This window comes from Choloepus didactylus, chromosome 11 (assembly GCF_015220235.1).
Source record: "Choloepus didactylus isolate mChoDid1 chromosome 11, mChoDid1.pri, whole genome shotgun sequence".
NCBI lineage: Eukaryota > Metazoa > Chordata > Mammalia > Pilosa > Megalonychidae > Choloepus > Choloepus didactylus.
Genome location: NC_051317.1, coordinates 40,136,159 through 40,163,310, shown reverse-complemented (window position 1 = coordinate 40,163,310; position 27,152 = coordinate 40,136,159). Strand labels below are relative to the sequence as shown.

Below are 27,152 nucleotides of genomic sequence, written 5' to 3'. Positions count from 1 at the left end.
TTTTAAAAAACATGGTGACACAGAAATCTGATTTTCCTGCTTAGTCCATCCCCTGTTTCTAAAGACGGGGTGATGTTCTAGCAACATTTTAGTAAGAAAGTTCTTAAGTCTGCTTGGACATCCCTTTCAGCCATTTCAGATGCAGTTTATTTGTCTGGAAGATGGAAAATTTAAGTTTGGGGGTACCATCTGGATGAGGCCCCAGCCCCTCGGAGAGTCTCGTACAAAGGATGGTAAAAGGAGCAAGAATCTCCCACTGCTGTGTCTTCCTGAAGCAAGTGTTATTGGAAAACATTGTATTTGCTCTAAAGGTTTTCTTTTCATATTTGCACAGAGATCAAAACTGTGTTTTCAAGTTAAAGTGCAGTAAGAATCAGGTGAATAGTATTCATTGATGCCCAGTTGATAAGTTTGGAGTCAATACCTGTTGTCATAGCCTAGAACTCACTCCCATACAATGTAAACATACATTACACGTGCACAGTAGTTAAGGCCACACACACACACACACACACACACACACACACACACACACACACACACCAGTTTAAAGAAAAAAGAAACCATTACCCACCCCATATATATTGGTTCATGTATTTCCTGTTGCTATATAGAGATTCAGCCTAAATAAACATGCTAGGTTTTTTAAATCCATTTTTAACCCAAACCTTTTAGAATTACTTTCTGATATTAACATAAAATATTTGTTGGGATTTTTTCTATTTAACCCTAATGGATAGGTATCTCCCTCCAAAAAGATATTTAAAATTGAAGCTAATATGGATGAAAATGAAAACTAATAACCTTTGTCAAATCACAGTGAGCTTTGCCTTCAGAAACGTGCTCTGCTGAGTTTGGGTTTGGAAGTGGGATTCCCCTGAGACGAGACGACGTGTCTAATGCTGCTTGTGGGTTGTCTTTTCCTCCTCCACAGGCCTTGAACCGAGGCATTGCGGCTGTAAAGGAAGATGCGGTGGAAATGCTGGCCAGCTATGGGCTGGCCTATTCCCTAATGAAGTTCTTCACGGGCCCCATGAGTGACTTCAAAAACGTGGGCCTGGTGTTCGTGAACAGCAAGCGGGACCGGACCAAAGCCGTGCTGTGCATGGTGGTGGCCGGAGCCGTCGCCGCTGTGTTTCACACTCTCATAGGTAAGGAGTCCCCCTGAGGAGGTGTCTGCTTCATGTGTATTTAATTGGGTATGTTTATGGCAATCAGTGACTTTTGTAATTATGTTTCCTGTGAAAACTTCAGGGAATGGAAGGAATGGAGTTTGTGCTCCTAGCTCAAGAAAATAAATTCTCTTTTCTCTAGGAAGCTGTGCTTTTGCATCCCTGATTCCTGAACCATGTGTCAGGGAGGGAGTTAATTTTGTTACCGGATGATCATATCCAGGACTAGCATTCAGTGACGTCCACAATGTGTTGGCTTTGTTAGATAATGGCATTATTATATAGACTTGTTAAATTTTAACAATAAAATATAGTGATTGTTATTGAAAATGCTTACTGTTAATGAGAACAATGGACAGATCTTTTATTTATTAAAATTAGTGAGCTAGAGGGCTTCATTATGTATTATTTGAAGATCAAACTAAGTACTCTTGATATAACGCTCTTTCCGTCAAACAACAAGAAAGCTGCATCACACATACAGTGATTGACCCACAGGTTAACCAAGATCTTGGAAAAGCACATTCCTTTAGGGTGGGAGTTCTGCTTCTGCTGCCTTCTTGCTGGTGATAAAACCCCAGGGACGTGACTTTGGAACTTTGTGGCCTTAGAACAGCTTTGCTTATCCAGCACAAAAACTGAATATTAAATCTGATGAACTCAGTTGCGTAAAGCTCTGTGAACAACACTTACAAACTCATCGTGTGGCCTAAAATCTGCCCTGGCTGTAGGGAAACTGTCAATGTCAGTGGGGAAAGAAGGAGCCAGAAGGTCAACCCAAAGCATTTGCACTTTATTTGGAAGAGAGCTCATGTTTGCCCACATAACTGAATCTACAAGTAAATATCTTCTATTTGAAGAAAATTGCTGCAGCTAGATTTGTTCTTGGCCGTTTTCAAAGATGATATACATATTTGATAAAATTCCACACTTTTTCTGTTTTGAAAGATGGGACTTACATAAATAGGTGACAATTACTTTTGTTACTATTCTTTTTTACTTGGCATTCCAAATAAATCTGCCATCCCTGGTTTAGCTGTGGTGTAGTGAGACTTTGGGACTAATAGCTAATTACTAGCTGTTAATAACTATGGAAGAGAAAAGCTGAGGGTACTGTGTTTTTTAAACCATAGTGAGGAAAATGCCGTCACTGAAGTAATAGTCATCGTCACTTTACAAATTAATCTTAATTTTTACATTTAAAAACATAATTGTAAAATTTTAAATTCAAACCAGAAGAGTTCTGCATCCCAACTAGATTTAATAATAGTGTTTATCACAATTAGTATTTTTATAATTACAGCTTTTCTTCCTTCTACTAAACAGATATTTTCTACAGTTGCAAAGAAAGCTCATAGCCGTTTCTTTTGAACACTGAAAGCGCAACTTTTACTGGTTTTCCCTTTTCTCGTGTGATTGGCCCGTTTCAATTTTCCACCTTACTCTTGAATTGCTCTCTCACGTTGATATTTCTGGGGTCTGCTCTATCATCTATCTCTGCTCACCTTGCTCCTTCATCTTCTGTTAGTCCTGCTAGCTTCTCTATACCCAGATCCTGTCCATCCTTTGCTTCCATAATCCTGACCGCATGCTCCTTGATAGGATGTAACTCTCTCTCCCTCCCCATCTCCACCTCCATCAGCTCTTGGATAACTATGCTTGTGACAGGGGAGTGGTGACACAGATAAAACAGAAAAAGCAAATACTCCAAATACATTTGGCTCAAGAAGTCATCATATGATCTCAGGCAGTCTTTCTAATTATATTTGCTTCTGCTTATACTGAAATGAATATAAATTCCCTCCCTGCATCAACAGCTCCTGAGTAAGACCTAGAATGAGGACAAGAATCCATGCTTACTTCACAGAATGGGAAGGGAACCAAAGTAATCTAAGTTTGAAACAATTTATCCTTTTGTTCTGGCGAAACTAGTATAATTGCCTAAAACTTTCCTTTGTAGGTGCTTCACCTGAATCAATTGATTTCCTTTTATCAAGATCTCTAATTTTAGAGGGGCAGTGATATAAAGGCCTCATGGAGTGGGTCAAGGCTTAATTACTCTGAAAGGATGAGCTGCCCTGCAGTGCAACCCTCCTAATTTTTTCTTTATGTTTGGTACAAAGATGGAGTCAAAAATTTGACCCCCTCTCTAAATTAATATTTTGCTATATATCCATATAAAATTCCATACGGTGACTCTCCTTGCCTGTTGGTTGATGTTAATTCAGTCCGGTATCAGGCTCTCTTGATTTGAGCAACACTGTGGCAGTATGCATTTTTTTTTTTTTTCATTTAATGGCTTTGCTTCCTGCTCTACCTGTTTATTCTTTTATCCTTCAAGATATTAATTGCTTTTCCCAGCATGTTGCTTCTTATGCATTTCACAAATATAATTCCCTCTTCTCATCTTCCTGAACACTGATAAACTCCATTCATTTCCCATCTAGAGGCTGTTGATGCGAGTGTGAGCTATTTTAACTGTAAAAAGGTAAACCTTTAGCATGAAAGGAGCTTCTCCTCCTGCTTTGAATACTGGAGGCTTTTATTCTGTAAGTTATCCTTCCCAAGACTAAGGAAGAGGCAGAAGAACAATTACCCTTTATTTCACTCACTTTTTAAATGATCCAACTCCCACCTGTCGCATCAGTGGTCATATCATTCCAGGGTGCCCAATGATCAAAAATTGGAATAGAAGGGATATGGGTACCAAAGATACGGTGGCCAACACACCCTGCTCCTTAAGCACACACATAGCTCACAGGGAAGTGTGTGCTTCCAGAACTGATGCTGGAGAGAGCTGTTTTCAGCTAGTCAGAGCTCTTGAGGGGCAGCAGAAGTAAACCAAAGTCAAAGTAGGGGGAGTTCAAAACCACCCCTGGACTGAAGAGAGCCTCGTGATAGCAAGAAAACAGAAGAAAAAGCACCTCTGAAGAAAAGATGTGGAAAGCAGACAGTACAGTACATTTGGAGCCTGAGATTGTAGAAGAGCTCACGCTGTCATCTCTACCCTCCAGTTAATGGATCACAATCGGACGTATTAAATAGGCTCGGGTCAGAGAGCCCCAAAAGCTCTTGTATTGTCATCTGTTATTAATTGTGTTTGCTTCTAATAAAAGAGAGAAGCTTTTCTGGGTCCTTCTCATATTTGCTGTAGTTAGAGGATTGTTTTTCATTGTGTTTCTTATTCTTTTTCTTTCCTTTTTTTTCCTTTTGGACCCCACTGCTGAGATAGGCCGTTGGCATCCTTGAGACATTTGCACATGGTTGTGGGTTTCTCCAGACAGGGCTGGAGTGGACTAACTGACAGCACAGGCCCTTCCCCAGGAATGCTTGGTAACAATGTCAGGGAAAGATAGTTCCAGAAATTGCACCCAGCACCCTCCTCCTGCACACACAACCATGTGTTAAGCAAGTGATGGAGACTTGGGGTTGTGTTTGACTGACAGGCCAGACATCCAGAAGATCCAGCAGCCCTAAAGCCCCGGCCAGGTTACGCACACCCACAGCCTGGCGCCAAAGATCCAAACTGCTGGAGTCTCGGAGTATTTCTGGCTCTGTTTTTCTTGGCCTATGCTGGGCAACTGTCAGTAAGTGTCCCATTTTAAGCTTAATTGTGGCTGTGGGCTCCTGTCACGGACTTATCCATGAGACACCATTTTTTAAAACTGCAGGGTGTAGGGTTTACCACCATCAGACCTTAATTTAGGTTCACAGTCCAGGTGTGGGTGTTATATTTCTTCCACTTCATCCATAAAAGGGAGGAAAACTCACTGACCTTGGATTTGGTTTCATTTGGAGCCAAGTTAATTTCTCCTGCATGGAAATTAATATTGCCCAACCTCCTGATTCTTGTGGATGTAGAAACCATTGCTGTGGATTTGAGATTTCTTTCTGTGTTTCCATGCAGCATTGACCTACCTGCAAGGCCCCTTCCATGTTCTGGAGCAGGTCGGGCCATCTGCAGAGCTCAGGGGAACACAATCCTTGTGGGCTCTTGCACTCCTACAGTGAGCAATTGAAGTAATTCCTGGAGAGGTTCTGTCAACAAACTTTTCCATTTGGATTGTAAACCAGCTCTTTACAGGGTGACTAGGTAACACTTGACATAATTTAAACCAATATGATTGCAAGGAATAAACAGGCTATTTCAGTATAAGACGTCTCACGATTTATTCCTGTGTAGCAAACCATCCCGATAGGCAGTCAAAACAACATGCATTAATTTTTGTTCCCCAATCATGAGTCAGCCGAGCGGTTCTTTTGGGCTGGGCTGGGCTTATGCCTCTGTGGTCAGTTGGGGGTCTGGAGGTGGCTGTGCTGATCTTGGCAGGTTCACTGAGGCCGTCAGGTGACTGGAGGCTGGTCTAGATGGCTTCTGCTAGGACAGCCGAGCTCTCTTCCACGTAGCCTCTCGTCCTCCACAAGCAAAGCCTGAGCCTTTTTAGATGGCCATGCAGGCCTCCGAGAGAGAGGCTGGGGGCGCACGAGATCTGCCAAGGCCAAGGGTCAGAGCTGGCACTCCAGCACTTCCACCACCCACTCTCAACCGAAACAAATCACTGGCCAACCCGGGTTCAAGGGGTAGGGAAAATAGCCTCAACTATTCACATTAGGGGCTGCAAAATTACAAAGAGTGGGGATTTATGGTATCTCTCTGAGGCTTATGCCATGTTTGCAACTCCTGTTCCCCATAATTTTCCAGGTCAATGTTGCACCGTGCAGATTGTAGATAGTTACATCTACTATACATACATACATATATATATATATATATATATATATATATATATATATATATATCTCATATGCCCATGCCCCAGCCCTCAGGCAGGAAGCTGCCCCATTCACTGCTGGGTTCGTGGCACAGCCCCTGATGCAGCCAAATCATTCAGCACATCCTTGTTGAAGCAAATTAAATGTGGCCTCAGCCATATAAATACACACACTTTAGAAGTGACACATTAGAAACCGGGTATGAAATTACCTGCCGCGGTAGAAAGCCTAGTATATAGAACATACTGGACGAGTCCACTGTACTTGTAAGACTTCCAGGCAATGAGAAGTTGGGGATTGGAATTAGAACAAGGGCTGTTAAATTTGTCTTTTTGAAAGATTCATGTTCTGTAACTACACCGGTGGTGGGGGGGGGGGTGTTCCTTTTTCCTCAGTCTCCAAGGGAAAATATGTGTATACAGAATTGTCTCAATTAGTATAATATTTCATTTTGCTTCTAGTGCTAGTAACTCGAGATGAACACATTAGAGAAACCCCGATTCAGTCGTCCGTTTGTCTGAGGCCGGAAGCGCTCGTCTCGCATCGGCCCTTTGTCTTTGTCCTTGTGTGGACAAAGCAGCCGACCTGTTACAGCCCGAGTCAGCACCCTGGTGCCTCGCACGTCATGAAATCCATTTACATCTGTCCAGAAGCCTCACTTAGTCTCTTTTTACCTTCTTCGTAAGGAATACCAGCTGTTTCAGAGCAGTCTTGGTAAGGCAGTTTGAAGGTTACTAACTGTTCCTGAGGCAGCCAGCCTGGTAATTATGGACTATACACAAAGCCTCTAAACAGATTACCCCCAGCCAAGAGCTCTGGCTGGAAATAGCTCCGGGGCATGGAGGGGGAGGCTGGTGACAGAGAGACTGGGTGCAAATCAGTTGCTGGGCTTTCACCCTCCCAGCTCACAGCCCGGGAACGTCCTCTCGTGAGATTCTTCCTCTTCCACCATGAGTGAGCAAGAGAAGTAAGAAAAACTAAGTGCAAAAGCTGCTTCTTCCCTTAGCCCCCCAGGTTTTCTTCTGGTAGCTGAGAGAGGAAGAGTCTAAACTGAAAAGAAATGAAAAGAAGCAAAAGCTGCCTTTGGCCCGTGTGGCCCAAGCTGCCCTGAAACCAGGCGAGCCGGAAGGAGCCCAGCCCCCAGCTGCAGGCAGGAAACAGCCAGGGGAGCTCCCGGTTCCCCCGGGTCAGGACACGGGGCTGGTTCATCCCCAGGAGAAAGGATCGAGAACAGGCAGCTGTCCTGCAGGCTGTTCAACTTTAAATGTTCCTCTGAATACCATAGATAAAGGCACTGTTTGTGATGTTTTAGTTAAAATATTCTAGTAAGTAGACATATTTACAAAGGGCAGCGAAGCTCCCTTGTGTTGGCCACTGTGCTCCTGGGCAACACAAGCAAACTGCATGTCCTGCTCTCAGCTGCTTCACCTCACATCCCACCCCTTCTCACCACTACCCAAGAGTCTAACCCCAAAACAGATCCCTCCCTCTCTCTCTCTCCACCTGCCCCTTCCCTCTCTGTCTCTCTCTTTTCATATCTCTCTCTCTCCTCTCTTCCCCTCCCTTCCCTTCCTTTTCCTCTCCTCCACCCTTCTGGATCTCAGCCTTTCACCAGCTTCGTGCTCCCTAGCCCTGGCCATTATGGTCAGGTGTCCCGGCTGCCGTTTTATGTCGACTCTAACCTACCTGGGCACTGGGGCATTTGGGCTCTCGAGCTGTCCTTAGCCAGCCCGGCACCCTTGCTCTGGGCACTGGCTGGCTGCCTTCATCCCTGCCCCCACCAGGACGGGACGGGCATCGACCTGCAGGTGACCATGCAGTGACCGCTCGTCAACCAGTGACATGAAACAGTGGGGGAAACCAAACAAATGAATAGCAAGCAGTGATACACTTTGGAGACAAAATGCCCAAGCTACGGCACCCAGAGTGGACAGTTCAGTGTGTGTGATTAACATTTTCATTCTAGCTCTGGGTTGAAGGCAGCTGAGCTCTTACCTCGCTGCCCAGTCAGACTGGATCCTTCCACCCCTGGCATCCAGCGTAAGTCAAGCCTTCTCGAATCTGTTTTCCTCTCTGTGTGGCTTCTGATCAAAACGAAGGGTCGTCGCAGCTGCTTCCTCCCTATCTTGTCCCCCACAGTAGCCAATCCCATCCTCCCAAGGCTTTTCTTTACCTGTCGTGTGGTATGTTTTCCCTGGATTTCTCTTCTGCTGCCTCAGTGGCACTGATCTCCCTGCCACCCTGTACCCATTGCGCCTCACTGCACACCTGGTACCTCACTGCACACCTGGTGCTACACTGCTCACCTGGTGCCTCACTGCTCACCTGGTGCCACACTGCACACCTGGTACCACACAGCATACCTGGTACCACACTGCACACCTGGTGCCACACTACTCACCTGGTGCCTCACTGGACACCTGGTGCCACACTGCACACCTGGTACCACACAGCATACCTGGTGCCTCCCTGCATACCTGGTACCACACTGCACACCTGGCACCTCCCTGCACGCCTGGTGCCACGCTGCACACCTGGTGCCACACTGCTCACCTGGTGCCTCACTGCACACCTGGTGCCACACTGCATACCTGGTACCACACAGCATACCTGGTGCCTCTCTGCATACCTGGTACCACACTGCACACCTGGCACCTCCCTGCACACCTGGTGCCACACTGCTCACCAGATATCTCAGCCCCCCAGCAGCACACCTTTTGGGTTTCACTTCGGTCCCTTCTTGGAGGACTTGGACCACTCCTCCTGACTTTGCCTGTGCTGCTCCCTACCCCCACCCCACCCCCAACACACACCTTGTTTTCTGGGTGTCTTACCCATTCCAGCCTCCCACCCCTTGAAATCATTTCTTGCACTTCTGCTACTGGAAATATCCTTGATGTCATCCCAAAGACCTCACATGATTCAAAATTCCCGTAATCCAAAATTAATCCCAACAAGAGATGGAGGGTTATTTTTTTTTACCACTTAACATGATAATGTTATCCCCCAAACTTTGAAATATTGTCATACTCCATGAATTTTTAACATGGTATTTTACCCAAAGTAAGGCTCTCGCTACACTCAATCTCTTTCTATTTTTAAAGCAGCTCCTGTAGTTTTCAAGTATATTAATATTCATATTTATCAAGGAATGAAAACAGTGGGAACACCTACTGTTAAAGCACTGTGTAAAGCACTGTGAAGAAATTGGAGATTATTACTTTCATATATAGTCAAATGTGGATCAATGAAGTGGAGCTTAGATACATTTTTATTTAATCTTTGCCAATAATATTTGTCCAAATGCATTGGGAAGACCTTTTCCTTTCTTCCTTCATATCTGTGAGGCACATGCACACTCATTCAGCTCGTATCGACGGAGTGTGTATTATGTTCCCATCACATGCTGGTAACATGTCCTCAGCTCTGGGGACTTCAGAGACAACTTTGAGTTGTTTTCCCTCAGGGTGGGACTACGCCCAAAATTCACCAGTTCTCCTCCCAAAGAAATGAAATAAAAGGAATGGTAGTTCATAAAAATCCTAGATTTAAAATTGTTACTGAAGGAGGCATGTTAACATCTAGGAATTTTCCCCTAATAAGTAACTAGAAATAACATGTCAGCACTTAGCTTCAAGCCTATCCTCAAGCATTTAAAAATAATATCAAATTAATGGAAAGAACCTAAATGTACAATCATAGGAGATGGAGTAAATTGATACTAAGTGAATCTCCAAAAAGGTAGTCTCTCCAGCCATTAAAATGTAGAACCATAGCATGAAGAGGAGTGACAAGAGAATACATATTATCTTATTTTTATGTCAGAACACGCCTACCTACTACCCCCATGTGCACACACATTCACACACATCCATAAAACAACTGGTCAACCAGAACCCCAAGGGTTAGCCATGACCCCCCTCTGAGAAGAGGGATGAGATTGTAGATGATTTCCTTCTACTTACGTAATTTTCTAGTTTTTCTACAACAAACATTACGTTGTTAAGTTTTTCTATTTTGAGATAAAAAGCACATAAAGATAGCTTCTTCTAAACATTGCCATGTGTGTTTTTTGATCCTTTGCAGCCTATAGTGATTTAGGCTACTACATTATCAATAAACTGCACCACGTGGATGAGTCAGTGGGAAACAAAACGAGAAGGGCCTTCCTGTATCTTGCTGCCTTCCCATTTATGGACGCGATGGTGAGTAGACTGTTTTCCAGATATCGTGATGATTTATTTTATAAGAGTTGTCTATGCTTACCACAAGCTCTGGCGAGTGGCAAGAGAGCCCATTTGAAAATTTTGATTCACATATGAAGTTCTGCTCTAATGTATTCAGGAGCAAGGAATCAGGCTAGTTTTTTCATACATTCATGTGTTGTATAAGCACCCAAAGCTTTCTAGAGTAAGAAATCCCTTTGAACATACTAATGGGATTTCATTACTTGAATAACCAGCCTTACTCTATTAGCTCAGGGTTGCTTACTTCCATGGATGATACCCAAGAGTTCTCAGATAATGCTCTTTTCTTTTCATCTGTGTTATAGATATAAAATAGTGTAAGCTAAGAAAAAAATTTCCAATCATGTCCAATGCTGGAAAATAAACCCTTTCTTTGGGCTCTATTTTAAATCACCCTTGGGAGGAGACTTAAAAATATGTATGCTCATCTGTACAGCATTTTACCACCCCGTAGCTCAAAGTTTTTATACATAAGGCATGTGAGGACATCAATATCAAGGTGAGGCAGCAGCCTCAAATCCTTCAAGGAATGAGGCAAGGTAAAAATACATATGGTCCATCATCTAAAATGTTACCATTACAGGCCTTAGTTTACCTATAGTTAGGTTACTGAGGAGCCCTCATTGAATCTTGGAAAACTTCCTAATGTTTTGCATGGTTGCCTTACCCATTAAACTATTTCAGTTATGGATCTGGTTCTAAATTGTCATTACGTCTCTTTAAGCAGGGGAAGTGGGCCCTCTGAACAGTTGAACCTGCGTTTTCTTTTTCTTGCTTATCATAGGATGCATTTACTCCAGTAGTTGATGCAGCCTTATGGTCCATAGAATCAAATACCCTATGATACCCAAATCGACTTATGGTGGTACCAGAGCACCTTTAAATCAGGTAGAGAGCTGAATGGTGTGTCCTTTCTCAGACCTGAAAAGTTAAAGCTTAACTTTCTAGACAGAGTCCACGATATTGCTTTAATGCCTCTGTCCCATCTGTAGTGAAAGTGTGGATGCCGTAAAGTCATAGAAGAATTACAGTTATAGAATGAATCCTGGGACTTCGGGACTACTAGTAAAAGTGGATGGTAGACTCTTAGGCACCATGTACTCCACTCCCCTTCAGCTGTATTTATTTGCCATGAGAGAGTTTCTAAAACTCAGTGTAACATGAGAACATTTGTGTGGTATTTGATTGGTATTCTTTCATCTTTCATCTATAAATCCCCCCATGGACCCCAATATAGAAGCAAGAGACTGCTAATAAAAACCAAACAAATGAAAACTTAGAGTAGGTCATCTCTGCTCTCCCCTCCTTCACCCCCAGCCCACCCTTGAAGTATTGGCTGGGGAGATAATGTTGGAAAACCACAAACTTTATCATCAGGTGGCTTTCAGGCAACAAAGACCGACCACAAGCCACTATTTGCAAATGTTCTCCATAGTTGATAGTTCATTTAACTTTTCGCACCTTGGGATCTATGAGTGAAGGAGGGAAGTCGATGTAGCAGCTGCTAGCTTGACACAGATCCAGGGAATAAATAACACTTGTCTGACTGTGTTTCGGTCAGACCAAAGGTAAGAAGCCTTTAAAGGTAAGAAGGATGATCCACAAACAAATCTTGTCATGAACTTCCTTGAACAAATCTTGTTGTGAACATGGAATCTTCCCCAAACCTGCCCTCCCCTGTGCTTTTCAATGTCCACACCCTTCCTAGACCTTCCTCCTGATTTCCCCCAAAGACACAAAGTGGCAGCTCAGATCCTGGCCACACTTGAAGCCAAGTAATTAGGAGAATCCTAATCAGTAAATGAGAACTGGTAATGACTGTAATAACTCAGAACCAAATTAGAGGCCTCATTAAAACATGCTTCACATGTGCACATAATGCTGTTTCTTTTGTGATTCCTAATGTTCAAAGAGAACGTGTTCAGAGTCCTGCCAGGCACACACACCTACCAGATACACAAGTTTGCGTCTAATTAGTACTAAGGAAATCCTGTGCGGTAACCCCATTCCACTTAAAAATCTAACGTCGATCTGGCCACCACCCCAAATCATGGTAATTTCTGACCCATGAAAAAACATCAGATCTGTGCTCTTAATGCATTGGGGGACATAAAATGTGTTTCAGCAACACCCAGTAAATGGTAAGGACAGAAACCATATAAACCTGAAGATGTGTCTCATACCAAATTCTTTCCTCTCTGGCAGGCGTGGACCCATGCTGGCATTCTCTTAAAACACAAATACAGTTTCCTGGTGGGATGTGCCTCAATCTCAGATGTCATAGCTCAGGTAAATGTGGCCCCGGGTGTCGGAGGCCGCAGCTGGGGGCCGTGTTTTCATTCATTCACTACGTGCTGCCCTCACGTTCAGCCTGACCTGGTCAGCACTTTACCCAAACAAAAGAGGACTTCGATGGATGTTGTTAAACGAATGAATCAATGAAACTCGCTGTGATAAAAGTGTGCATGATCTTGCTAGAACAAGGCTTGTAGGAATTTGGACCTAGTGTCTGAGGTTTTAAAGAGCCTGAAGTGGAATGACTGTAGACCACACTTCAGGTGGTCCGAGGCTCACCGTGCGCTTGGCCGAGCACCCTCTGCACAGCCCGACGTTCTAGAGTCCATCACTCCGTTCTAGAGAGACTGCTCTCGGAAATTCCTCTTAAATGTAGTTTCTTCGCCACGGTTGCCACGGTGCGCTGCCATTCAGACATCATTTCCCCGCTTAAAAGAACCGGAAGCAGTTTCCACGAGCCCGAGAGGAAAAGGGCCTCCCCTTCATTTCCTGTTGGGGCCGGGTCTGTGTGCGATACCTGCACCTGTCCTCTGTCGTCCTTTCTTTCCTCTCCCACCAAGGACACTGCCAAAGAAATCACAGAAGAAAATTTAGACTGAACCCCAGTTCTACCCTGTCCCATTAATCAGGAATTTGAGGGAAAGATTTCTTTATAGAGGAGGAGATTAGACTGTCTTTTCTAAGCTCCTCTCCCAATTCCCAATTCCATTCTCTGAATATCTCCATGCATTTCTTCCTTTTCTCCCCCCATTGTACACATTTGTGTTTTAGCCACCTTTTTGAAACTACTGTTCAACAATTAGTACCTTCCCAAAGTCAAGAACTACATGTCCGTATTAATTGTGTTTACTCCCTGGATCACCATCAAAAGTAATTTAAAATAATTCCTGCTAATGCTTTGTGCATGTGTCTGTGTACTAGCTAATATCATTCTCTGATACAACCTTGATAATTTTATTTGTAAGTAATTGAAGATTTTTGTTCTAGTCTTGCTTTTCATTCATCCCCTGAGAGATGAACTAAACTGCTTTACTGACCCTAATCACTTAAATTTGAAATTAAGGATGCACCTCTCGTTCCAAAAGTTGACATCACCAAATCAGCAGCTCAGTGAGCATTTGTAGATGTGTGCTTCTTAAAAGACCAAAAAAAAAGTTAACTTAGCCTAAGATAAATATCGTAAGTATTCAAGGGCGGAAGAAAAAACGTACCACTGAGAGGGCTTTGCCAATACGCCTACAGCCGTTTTCCTTCTCAGTTTTAAGCCTGATCTTGGGCCTTTGCCCGTTGAGGTTGGGCCCACAAGTTCAGACTACACAGATCTGGCTAACAGGAATGACGGAAGCTGAATTCAGATGCCATCTGGCCTCAGACTGTTGCTGGTGGTGGTTATTTTAAACCTCAGGGTTGGGGAAATAAGTTCTTTTTTTGTTCTTAAGTCGTTTCCCCCTAAGCTCTTCCTTTATTGATTCTATAATCACTGCTTGTGCATTTTTAAAATATAGTAACCAGTTTGGTGTTTTATCAGGGTCAGAATACCTTCGTTAGCCTCATTACTTGAAAGCACTTGCTAATTACCTAATTCGTTAATGAGTAAATACATCCTTTGAAAGTTACTTTGAAATATCACCTTGGCATAGATAGCGAGTAGTCACCAACAATAAAATGAAAATAGTTTATAATGTCTTGAATCTCAGAAGCAACTTTCAGGTTTTATTATTTTACTAATCTAATTGATTTCACACCTGAGTCAGCAGTACAAAAGGGCTCTTAGTTTGGTTCAAACGGGCAATGCCACTGTCACTGTATTAGTCATGTGTTCCAACCAGTCCTATTGCTAAGGGATTAATAGAAAATGTTGCTGCGTTTGTCTTATTTCGTAATCAACTGGACTTTCTTGACTTGCTCAATGTCCAAATAAAGATTCTTTTAGGTTGTTAGACCTCATCTCTGGCCTTGTGAATCCAGCTGAGATCCCAAGGACTATCAGTTACATCCACTTGTCACCTGCCTCTTCACCTCTACCTTCTGGCAAAACCCCAGTCCAGAATCAGCCCTAGGTTCTGCGCCAAGGCAGCAAATGCACCTGCAAAAGAGCTCCACGGTGGGGAAAGCAGATCAAACTTTGCACTCACAATATGACCACTCACCTCAGCTGACTTGTAGTAACTATTCCAGATCATCTCTACCTCTGTCCCACTTCCCAACAGATGACCTCATTTCCCACTTCACTGACAAAATTGAAGCAACCAAATTCTTCAGCTTCCAGTCCCCAAACCTACAAGCCTACCCTCGAATCCTTGCATCATCACCATATTCCCCTTGTTGGTGACGAGGTGTCCGCCCCGCCTCCTGTCTCGGGCCACTGACGCCACCCGTGCCTCGGCTCCTGCCCGGACTTCCTCTCTGGAACGCTCTTCGGTGATCAGTGGTCACTCCCTCTCCCCTGGGTCATTTCTCTTGGGATGTGCATATGCTTAGACATCCTCCATCTTGACCCCACAGCGTCTTGCGCTTCTCTGGGTCCCGTATACCTTTTCAGCTGCAATTCTCTATTACTTCACTGCCAAACTTCTTGGAAGGGTAGTTTTGTTTCACTTCTCTCTCATTCTTTCCCCCACTCTAGGCCAGCTTCCACCTGCATAAGTTCACCCACATAGCTCTTCCTGTTGACCTTCATGCCACTACACCCTATGGGCAGTCTCAGGTATCTTATTCGACCTCGCAGCAGCCCTTCCCTCCACCGCTTGCTCCCTCCTTCGTGAAGCTTCCATCTGCTCTCACAACCCCACAGCCCTGCTTTTTCTTCTACCTCTGGAGGCTCACTCCCCTCTATTGTAAATGTTCAAGTTCCTCCAGGCCCTGCTCTCTTCTCACTCTATTTTATTCATGAAGAATCTAATCTATGCCCTGGGTTTATACCATCTTTAATGTGATCGATGATCCCCAGATCTGAAGCCCAGTCCTCTCCTCTGAGCTCCAGACAAGGCTCCCAGCTGTTTCTGTGACGTGTCTCCTCAGATACTTCAAAGACGCCTTAAGCCTGAATTGATGAAATTCTCTACCAAGCTCTTTGTTCTTGAGTTCCCCACCTCAGTTAATCATTGGCACTACCATCCCGTCAGAAACGTAGGAGCCACCCTGGGAGCAGCTCTCCTCATCACCGAGCCTTCTCGATTTTAATCCTGGCCCGCTCTTTCACCTGCCACCTCTTCCCCTCCCTGCTGCCCTCCTCGGCTCCAGGGGATCACTTTGTCCACCCAGAGCCTCTGTCCTCTCTGACCCTCCCCTTCCATACCCCTGCAGCCAGAGTTAGCTTTTCACAGTGAAATAATGGCCACCCCACCCTCTGATTTAAACGTACCTTCTGGGGGTTCTTGAAGTTAGAAGCCAAATTCCCCTGGTCCTTCCTGAGGACCCGCAGGCCCTTCTCCCTCTCCAGGGACCCTCTCCCAGCAGCTCTTGCTCTCTGCACACAGGCCATCGCCTCCTGCCCGGCGCAGCCCCTCCCACTGGGCCCTGCAGGTGCTGCTCTTCCTGCCTGGGGCAAACGCTGTGCCCTAACTCCCCAGCTGCCCACCAGCTCCAACACTCCCTGTCGCTCCAGGACCCGCCCTGGGGCTCAGCTCAGACATCCTCTGTGTTCCCTCCAGTTGCTCTAACAAATTACCACACACTTGGTGGCTTAAAAGAGCATAAATTTCACAGTTCCGGAGCCTGAAGGTCAAAATCAAGGTGTCAGCAGGGTTGGTTCTTCTGGAAGCCCTGAGGGGTGTGCTCTAGGCCTCTCTCCCAGCTGTCAGTGGCTGCCAACAACCCTTGGTGTCCTTAGCTTGTGGCTGCATCAAGACAAAGACAGTGGCATCTGCCTCCATCTTCTCCCCTTTGGGGCCCCCATGGAACCCCCTGCCCCTCCACAAGCAGCCTCCGTCGCCCCGCTGCCTGGCTGCTACAGTGCCATCCTCTTCCCTTCCCAGGGTTCTTCCCAGTTTGTAAATGGACCCCCCCCCTCCCCCGGCATCATCGTTGGGTTCACACTTCTGCCTCCTCCACTAGACTGCCAGCCCCAGGGGAGCTGAGTCTGAAATGGCTTTATTTATCCCTGTAACCCCAGCACCTGGGCTTGGGCCTGCACCCAGGCTCTCATCGGGAGAATCCTCACCTCTGAGACCCCTCAGGAAAAAAAAAAAAGCTGACATATTTTTGACAGCAGTATCGCATCAAAATTTTAACTCCGGATTGAAATTCAGAAGACCCAAGTGTTATTTTAAATTGATACATGATACAGTCCACAGTGAGGGTGTGTGATCTGTCACCCTTTACCTGCTGGGCAGCACGTCATCTATCAGGTTACTATTAGAGACGCAGGGAGAAGGTGGCAGAATCTCACTTTGGTCTTGGGAGCACTGCTGGCCTGGCCTGTCCTCACACCCACCTCCCTTCCACTGTGGCCCCCTCTGCTCTGCAGGCCGTCTTCTGGTCGTCCCCACACTTAGTCCTTTCCTGCCGGTGTCTTCCTTTCCCTTCCTTCTATATCCTCCTCCTTGGTGCTTCTCGTCGGGCCTCTGCTCTGTCTTGCATAGCCCTCCTCTGATGCCGTCGCTCCAGGGAGCCTTCCTGGACTTGGTGGAGAAGTGTTGATCTTCATGAATTCAGTCTGTAAACATAATCATCTCAGCTTTCCACATGTGTTCTGTATGTGTTCCATGTTAAGCTTGCTGACCTATTGACTCGGGGCATGCAGACAAAAAGCAGAGTACCTAAGAGGCTTCAATTATTTAGGTAAATACATGGGCACCTTGGCCACATCACAAAAATCTCAGTCTTCTGTTTGCAAAACAACCATGCCCTTAGCAAGGCTTCCCCTGACTGGTCTTTGCATCTCTCAGTTGAGACATCACAGCTGTTCTGCTTGCAAGCAACAAGCAGGGACAGTCACGCACCTGTGTTTCCATCCTTGAGCCCTGCGTCCTCTGTGAGTGGGGGTCCCGCCTGATGGGGTCTGCTCACTTCACCTGTGCTGCAGGCAGCAAAGCAGCCCCCCGTCCTCCGCTCTCCCCCACGGACGCCGCCAACGCGGTCAGCCCCGTTTCCGGGCACCAGCATCACTGTGTGCTGTGAGCAAATCACCTTCCCTATCTCATACCTTTATTTCTCTCTTCCGTGCCCTGTGGGAATGGAATGTACCAATGCAGTGAATCCTGCTCACTCACCAGCTTCTTTTTAAACTTTTATCATCACTGATTCTTGATGGAATGATCAGAATAATCTTCCTTTAGTCAAGATCACCCCATGGTCTTACAGTCTGAATGCGACTCTTCTGTGGATATTCGGCCATTAACGTCGACCTGGCTCGGAATATTCTCCCCCATTACCTCGCCGTGGCACTGTGTGTGCCTCAGTGGTCAGACAGATGTGTAGCTCCCGGGAGGACTCTGGGCAGAGCCTGGGCTGGGTCTGCAATTTCCACAGGACTGGGAGTTAATACATTAAGTTTGCTTTACAGTCTATTGTTCAATCAATCAAGATTGGCACCTTATTAATATTTAAATCTCTCCTGACTCCAGTTATTTTAACCTATTCTACTTTTTTAGTTAGTGAATTCCACCTTATATATGTTAATGTCCATTTTTCTGTATCTTGTTATCGATCAGTACTGTGTTTTCTTTATGTAAGGCAACTTAAGTCTTCATGTGTGGATAGCATGTGCACCTCAGTTTACCAGCCTTGAGAGAGAAATGCTCTACTACATTTCTGGGGGGAGGCGAGAATTTCTAGATATGTTTTAGTAGTAACCTTAAGCAGATGTGCAGTCACCTTTAAACAATCTCAGTAGTGGATATATCAAAATGATCAGTTTTGCTCTTCCTATGAATCCCAAATGTCTGAACCTGAATTGTATGAGAGCAACACTGAGTCGTGGCCCAAGTTTTGGTTCTCTTTGCATCAAAGTTGAGGAGTTTGCTCAGCTATCTGTCTGATCTGGCCAGGACTGGGCTTCTGTTTGTTGGTCTATCTTCTCCTTGTTGACTTCTCTTCTTTCCCCATCGCAGGTCGTTTTTGTAGCCATTTTGCTTCACAGTCACCTGGAATGCAGAGAGCCTCTCCTCATTCCGATCCTTTCCTTGTACATGGGCGCACTCGTCCGCTGCACCACCCTGTGCCTGGGTTACTACCGGAACATTCACGGCATCATACCTGACAGAAGTGGACCGGAGCTGGGGGTACGTCTTGACGTCAGCCCGTCTGTATATTCACAGTGGAATAAAATTTTATTCTACTTCTAGGTAAAATGAAGAACCAGTATTATAAGCATATACTCTGGGATGTCATGCCAAGTAGTGTCCTCAGGGAAGGATGAGTGGAGAATTAATGAGTTGTAGACATGGAAGAGATCTTAGAGGTCTTTATCCAGCCTCCTTATCTTGATGCAAAGAGACCGAGGCACAGCAAATTGTGTGAGGCCAGGAATAGAAGCAACATTTATGTTCTCTCTCCTCTCAAGCATCAAAAGTAGTTATTCTGTAGTCAACAAAGAGGTTAGGACCCATGGTACCTTTGAATTCACGTTTTACATATTTTTAATTTCACAGCAGGGATCCAGGCTTAGTTTATACTTTCTATACTGGCCAGTCACAATCTCTTATACGGGTGCGCTCTGTGGGCCATGCAGAGCATTAGGGACCGTTGGAGAACGCAGAAAAATTAAGACATGGCCTCTACCTTCACACAGCTCTAAGTCCCATTTGGCAGACAAGTCCAAAACAGAAACAATATTTAGAAATGAATCCAAGACAGCACAGTAAGTGCAATGAGACTACAAGTGCTGCTAAAGTTGAGAGAAGGGAGATATTGATTTAGGCTGGAGTAGTCTAAGAAGCCTCACTGGAGGAGGTGGACTTTGACCTGGGACACAGAAGATAAATAGAGAGTCACAAGCAAGACATAATCTTACATAAGTGACCAAAGCATGCTTTTCATCCTAAATATAAACAATACCTGATTGACATGTCTGCTAATTTTGTCTACCAATAGATATTGATATCATATGGATTTATTTCTATCTAGCTATACAAAAGGTATGTATGATTATGTACAGCCCTAAATAATTCATCACACTCTACCCCTTGGTCCCACCTTGATTACATGTTACTCTCATCATGCCAATACAGTGATTGTATTGACCACTTACCTCAATCTGTGGTCAGACCATCAATAAAATCCTACCTGGTTGCTTCTGTCAACCAAGACGACCACATCAAATTCATACTGACAACAATCCATTTCTCATTTCTCAGCATTCAGCCAAAAGCAAAGGATAAAACCTAAAATGGCTGCAACGGTTCAATGGTATACTTCTTACTTTCATGAAGAATCAAAGCCAAAGTTGCATAAGTTCCAAGATTTAAAGATATCAAATTTTTATTGTAGAGTTCTTAAAAAATCACTTTTCCTTTACTGTGCTTTTATTTTGCATATGTTTCTGGACAGTTTCTGTGAGTTCTGTTAGAGCTTTGAGAGTTAAACCGCTGTATAGATTTACATATGCCCAAATAATGAGGCACATTTATGGGAGCTCAGTGATTCCCAAAATAAATTGTAGTATTTTTTTATTTCTAAGAGTTCCCTCTTACTGACATGGCTTCTAGCCAGTCTGATGATTTAAAGAAAGACTTAATTTCAAATCTATTTCTTAGGCCATGGAATTGAGTTCTGCCTTAGTTGGAGATGCTTTGCATGGAAAAATAGTGGTTTGGATCCATCAAGCTTAAATGTGTGTTTTGATTACACAGGAACTTGCCTACTATCTAAGCTAGTTTCTAATAAAAAGTGTATGTTTTATTTTAATTCAACTTGACTTGTTGTAGAAGCTTTCCTTACGTTATTTTTAAGCATAGTGAATTGAGTGGTGAGTGACAGAAAAAAGAAAGGCTTGGGCTCTGAATTTTTTTGCTATTCTGCTTCCAGCTTTTAGTGGACTTTTATCTCCATTTCTTGTTGCAGGGGGACGCAACAATCAGAAAGATGCTGAGCTTCTGGTGGCCCCTGGCCCTGATCTTGGCCACGCAGAGAATCAGTAGGCCTATCGTCAACCTCTTTGTTTCCCGTGACCTTGGCGGCAGCTCTGCAGCCACGGAGGTAGGGCGCTTCCTGGGATGGGGGCACTTGGAGTCTCTTTGAGAAGCTTGTGGCATGGGGGGAGGGAGGACGGAGCTTTAAAAATTTGTTTCAAATTCATCTGAGAGCTTAAGTCACTTCCACAATATTAAATTGTCCCATATTCACACTAGGAAGCCACAAGAATCTCATTCAGTGACCTATCATTTAATTTTAGATTGTGATTATGGAAGTAAACATCTAGTCCATCCTTCTCATTTACTGTATAGGACTCTGCGGAATGGGAAGATGTTGGAATCAAGAATTTCCAACTCCCACCCAATGGCCCCGCCATTTTCCCATGTGCTCAGCATGTCCACTTCCCCATCATTGCTGAGGACGATGGCCTTGGCCAGCTGTAGCAGATGAGTAGAAATATCCAGAGAGTGAAGGCCCATTTTGAGCCAGTTGACCCTCTTCTTTCTCCTGCATATACCACCCAACCAATCCTGGCCTCCTGTGCTCGTTAGCAATCTACTATCATCCAAATAAGGATATTCTCTTTAACCACTCAGAACTCAAGACATTTATTTGAAAACTGGCAGCTACGCCAAAGAAAGAGTGGAATGATTTTTCCCCACTTCAAGTGGGGTATGAACAAGTAGAATTACTTCATTTGTTTCCTCCTGCATGGCACTCTGGAGAACTGATCTGTCTCCGGAAATGCCGATCCTTAAGGATGGCTGGTGGCTGCTCCTTGTGCCCTTGTGTTTCCGCATTGCTTTCTGGGAGCCTGGGGTGCACTGTCAGCCTGTCTCCATGAGCACTGTCCTGCCAGTTGCCATGTCCCAGGAAGCAGTTCACGTTGGCTTGGAAGGAGAAGCATGAAAATCAAAGGCAGAGTGCTTATCCTTGCCTTGGTTTGTTCCTGGATTTCATTTATCCAATGATGAGTGTCATCTTGGGTGGCTTCCGTGGCACAGAGCTAATTTACTTGAAAACATCCATTAAAGCTGTCCAGTAAAAAGCATCTAACCCCCATCACCTGTGTGCTAGGACTCCCTCTTCCCTTCAAGTAGTATAAAAAAAGAAGAAACCTAGGCAGGATTATGTATTAGAGCCATTTCCAAATTGATCTCAAGGGCATAGACACACGTTATGTAGGATACAAGTGGCATTGATCGTGGACTTTTGTGGCAGGCATGTGGGTATATTTCGTTGACTCCCCAACAACCCTGGAGATGGAGTGTTCTAATTATTCTCACTGTCCCCTGAGGATGGGGGATCCTGGGAGGCCAGTGAGTGATGAAGGTCCAAGTCCAGCTCTGCCAGCTCCCAGGGCTCTTTTCTGTCCACCCCAGCGCAGCACCCCAGCAAGTTTCTTCCCACCACTGGGCACTTACCTCGTGTTCCTGGCACCGCTGGGCATGGCTGTTGTGTTAATTAAAAGACATGAAGGCTGCATTCCTCCTCTGCTAGCCAGGTAGAGAGTTGAACTCTGCCAAAATGTAGGTTTAGATACTGTGTTTCAGTTTTTCTTCTTCATGTGTATAAAGAAAAGAAGCTCTCATTTTCATGGAAAATCGTTGATAGTCTCCTGTGAGAAATATTTACTTTCCTTCAATTAAAAATCAAAACCGGTCTATACTGATTAAACTGGTTGGCAGTGAGTTGAGTTGCAAGGGGAGTACCACCAAGGCATGGAAAAATGGGTACCGTTACCCTCCGAGGCCGGAACGGAGGTGTGGGCACCGAGCGGAGGCCGTCCAAAGAGTGGGGGCGCCCGGAGTCTCACTTCCAGACTCAAGAATCAGGCTGCACAGGAGGGTTTGGTCTTGCTCAGTGGAAAGAGCAAAGATCTTGGAGTCAGGTGGACCTGGGTGTGAACGTTGGCTTCTTGAGGCAGCTCGCTGAGCCCGTTTCTCCTTGGCTAGCGTGAAACAAGACGCAGCCTCCTTTTCCCACCTCCCACTCCCAGCACCATGGCAGAGCACCTGCAGGCAGCCTAGGCCGGGCCTCGGAGCCCTGTCAGTCCCAGCCCCCGCCGGGCCCTCTGTGGCTGGCCCACACTTGTCACCAGAGTGGAGATCTGTTAGCTCGAGCACACCCGCGCAGTCACTCTGTGCATGGCGAACGGCAGCTCCTGGAGATTACTGCTGGTGTCTACGCTAACTCTGCCGACTCTTCCATTGCAGGCGGTGGCAATTTTGACAGCCACGTACCCTGTGGGTCACATGCCCTATGGCTGGTTGACGGAGATCCGCGCTGTCTATCCTGCTTTTGACAAGGTGAGAACCGTGTGACATCTAGAACACACTTTTTAAATTTTCTGTTTGACATACACAATCTCTTTGCAACACTTTATGAATTTCAATGCCACTTCCCTATTGTTAGGTTAATATGCTGCTGGGGAGGCTGATGATAATCGTGGAATATTTGCCTGAGAAAGTAACACAGGCCATTGTAATCCAACTTGATGCTGATCCTATAATTCATTTCCAAATTGATAGTCCTATTACCGCTTTTAGGTTAGTCCTTTTGAGATTGTGTTTGCAGGAAGGACGATGAACTCTCAAAAAGTTTTAAATGTATCAGATTTTGTTTCTGTGGTTTGATTTGGTAGTTAAACTACTCTTTTGTGCCCTCCCACCAGCTGGTGACGGTGCAAGGGCCCCCAGCAGTACAGACGCAAGGTCGGGTGCGTGAGCTCTCTGCTCACACGCGCACCCTGCCATGGCGTGTGCAGGGAGGCTTGGGCCCCATTTGTTTTGATGCCACGCTCACTCCAGCTGCAGCCTCTGCAGGCAGACTTCTGTGTCCCCCACACCACCCTCCTGACACAGCACCCTGGGGCGCGGAGCCCTGCCATTTCACAATTGTATGTTTAATCAGGTCTGAACTATTTGAGCCTGTAGCCTTTTTTTCCTAAACTGAACAACTGGCAGAGCACACCAAGCACAGATATCATACAATGTTCTACTCCCCAAAATAGGCAAGACGCAAACAACCTGCCACTTGTAGTATTAATAGCGATTCCTTTGCCTTGAACTTCTATAGAGCCAGCTCAGAGCAGTTCGGATATCACTTTATCTTCTCCCACCAAGAGCCCAGTGAGGTGAGGAGAGAAGCCTCTTCTTGGGGGTCCCCAGCAGACGGCTGAGAGAAGGGGCAATGTGGGGTTCCTTCCTCCTGGCCCCCAACTCCCCGTGGACCCTGGAAACCCTGGGAGAGGCTGCCCTAAGCCAGACCAGGCCACAGGCTGCAGGATAGGAGGGCTCTCCCCATACCCCGCCACGGGCATGTCTGGGAGGGAGCCCCGGGGAGGTTTCTGACTCCCCCCTCCCAGCTTCCCCGGACCCAACGGCATCCCCAGTCGCCACTGAGGGGCTGTGGTGGGGCTGGGGAATCGGGCCTGGAACCACACCCCTGACACTCAGCGCCCCCCTCCACTTTCTGTGGTCCCAGGCAGCATTTCCCTGTTAGTGCAAGCTCGTGTGAGTGTTCACACTCAGACACCCACGCACACACCACTGTGGTCACACATCACCTCCCTCCCCTGTCCCCACACCCCACTGCTCAGCTGTGGACACTAACGCTCCTCAGACACTCTCGGGGTCCCACTGTCTAGCCCAAGGTGAGCCGTCCTCTCCGCCTCTCGGTTAGGGCCCACGGGCGCTGCGGACAGCCAGTGGACAGTTGTCAGGATTCGGAGCCTCTCCTGGGCTTGATGCCTGCTTCCCAGACCTTTGAGCCTGAGTCACGTTCAGTAGAGAGCTGACGCTCTGTGTTTGAGTGGCTTTAATTCAGTCTACTCAGAGAAGCAATTGTTTTCCCCTTTTAAGGAGCATACCTATAGAAGAAAAGCCTAGAAAACTAAAATGCATGTAGGCCTTCTTGCTAAATGTCAGTTCCAACTCTTGGAGAATAAGATTAAGTAATAATGCTTGATGAGAATAGGAGATACTAAAGTGTTAGAACCTCCTGACTGTGGAAGTCTCACCTGAACTTGGTTTTGGCCACCACAAAATAATAAAACTTAATGCAACACTGTACAGTGTCAGTGGAAGCATCCAAGAAAAAACTTGTTTTATTCAGGATCACATAAGTTAGGAGTTATGAAAAAATCCCTTTAACTAGCAAGCTCCCAGCCAGCAACTCAGTTACTCAGACGCCTTGTAAACCCCACCCATTGTTTCCAGGCATTCCAGGGAGCTGCACCAAGCCATTATGTGAGTGCCAACCATTCACCAAAATTTTAGACACCTCTGTGTGGACTTCCAGAATTTGCTGCATTGACAGTTGAAATCCCTAGCCTCTTTGTGGGCTCCAGAATAGAAGATTTAAAATTTCTCGCATAACTTAGGGTGGTTCTAGCTAACTATGAACTGAGATAAGCTTCCACTAATGAAAGTTCTCTTTAATTTTCAGTTACCATCTGTGAGGGAGTTTATTTTTAAGCACATTGGGCAAACAAAATGAAACACAGACACTAATCTAATAATGCACTCTCATTTATTTCAACCATATTTACAGAAATATTTGTTTTTTTAAAAAAGTAGACTTGCCCCCGCAGGAGCTCTAGCACGTTTTCAACTCACCCAGGCAGTCTGACTCTCACTTCACCAGCAGCCTCACCTCTATCACGGATTCCCAGGGTGAGATGGAGATAAAGCTGTCCTGCCCCATGTGACTTTTCCTTTGCTGTGGCAGCTGTCTGTCATTGAGAAAAGCAGATAAGTTTCAGAGAGCAGAATGACGAAAACGTAAAATCACCCAGTGGTTGCATCAGTAAGGGGAAGGGATTTCCTTAGCCGCCACAGTGAAGGAAAATCAAATGCTGTTTTCCAAGTGGAACATATAATAGCTCTGTGTGTGCATCTTTCGTTAGGCTGGGTGTGGGACCAGGTGTTCTGGGTTTGTTTTTGTTTGTCAGCTCTGGGACTAATTGGACCCCTAATGAAGCCGGGGTATTTTTCTCGGCTGTTTTTCCTGGCTAAGAGGCCAGGCCCTCGTTCTGATTTGGGGCTAGCCTCCACAAGCCTCAGGTTTAGCAAAATTTAAGAGGACTTCCAGGCCATCTGCATTATTTGCTTAAAATTCAGTTTTACAAATGCTTTTGAGCACATTCTCTCCCTAAGAAAGATTGTGTGCGCCAAGTCCTGCGGGAGCTAAAGAGATGGGAATAAAAGACATTTATCTCAGAGGGCACAGCCTCGTGCAGCCCATGGGGGCTTTGGGCAGGAGCCCCACTGCCTGCAGGACAGAGCAGAGACCCCCCTGAAGAGAGGCCCAGGGTCTCCTGGTATTATAGGAAGGGGAGTCAGGAGTTGGTTTGTGGGTAAGAGATCAGAGAGGCTTTGAGGGACAGATAGGCCCTGAGACGGGTCTTAAAGGGAGGGGTGTTTTCGATAGTCAGAAGATCCTACAGGAGGAAGCAGGACCCAAAGCAGAGAAAAATGAAAACACAAGGAGGGTTAAGGGAAGAGCAAAAAGTTCCTTGTGGCAGGGCCTGGGATATGGATGAAGACATAACAGCCGGCAATGCGAGTCTGTGTCAGCTTGAAGGGAGAGGGCCCCCGAAGTTCCCTGAGCAGGGCTGTGGCATTGAAGGAGATGACCTGGTGGCCGGACACTGGACCTGCCAGGCGAGAGCCTGCCGTGGAGCAGGGCCCGGCCCAGGCACGGTGCGCAGCCCAGCCCTGATGGGAAGGGGCCGACTGCAGCTACCCTGTGGGTCCGTGTCCAGAACTCCCTCTTGTTAATGTTCACATACAGAAACCTGATCGCTGTCTGTGAGAGACTTTAAGTGGCAGTTGACCTCCAAGCTGTCATTTGAAATCCATACTTGAGCACAGCCTGAGACACTCAGGATGCGCACGTGGTCAGCCAGGGGTGAGCCAGAGCCTCGTCACCATGGTCCTTTTCTTCCCCCAGAATAATCCCAGCAATAAACTGGCAGGCACAAGCAACACAGTCACAGCCGCGCACATCAAGAAGTTCACCTTCGTCTGCATGGCCTTATCACTGACGGTAAGCAGAGAGCCTTTTGTGGGTCTCTTTTTTCTTCTGCTGGGAAGGGGGACTTGCCATCTTAAGGGGAGCCAACTTGTGCTAAATAATAGGATGCTATCATAGATTAATTATCAACCTCTTCCAAATATTTTCTTCCCGAAATATGAGCAATTGTTGTTCAAGGAGGTCAGTGAATTGAGAAGTAAAGGATCTACTTCTGGGGTTGCTCAGGACTTCCTAAACTCTGAAGAAAGGCAGACTTTGCCTTTAATTTTGTGAACACTTATGTCTTGTTGAATAATTTCCTGCCCATTTTTAAACCGCCAAAGTCAACTTTAAAACCATCCCTGTCCCTTTTCCAATTGCAGTTGCTGTTTTTTTCCATTTCCCCAGTAAAATGTTCCTTGCCTAATTACATTTATGCTGATGTATCCATCTTATTTATTCATCATTCAGCAAGTGCTTATCTAGTACCCAGTGGACCCCAAGCCTTGTGCCAGCTGCTGAGGATACAGCTGTGGACAGGCGTCGATGACAAGACTCGATGGGCAACCTT

General features: G+C 45.7%; 1 protein-coding gene across 1 annotated transcript in view; it reads left to right on the top strand.

Annotated features, from left to right (window-relative positions):
- The window catches only part of ANKH (ANKH inorganic pyrophosphate transport regulator), a 166,883-nt gene that overhangs the window by 102,564 nt on the left and 37,167 nt on the right, over positions 1-27,152 (top strand). The window contains exons 2-8 of the mRNA XM_037799538.1: positions 935-1,151; positions 10,032-10,150; positions 12,398-12,481; positions 18,541-18,711; positions 20,492-20,626; positions 22,780-22,872; positions 26,519-26,614. Coding sequence (XP_037655466.1) covers positions 935-1,151; positions 10,032-10,150; positions 12,398-12,481; positions 18,541-18,711; positions 20,492-20,626; positions 22,780-22,872; positions 26,519-26,614 — 915 coding nt within the window. The remainder of the gene's footprint in view (positions 1-934; positions 1,152-10,031; positions 10,151-12,397; positions 12,482-18,540; positions 18,712-20,491; positions 20,627-22,779; positions 22,873-26,518; positions 26,615-27,152) is intronic.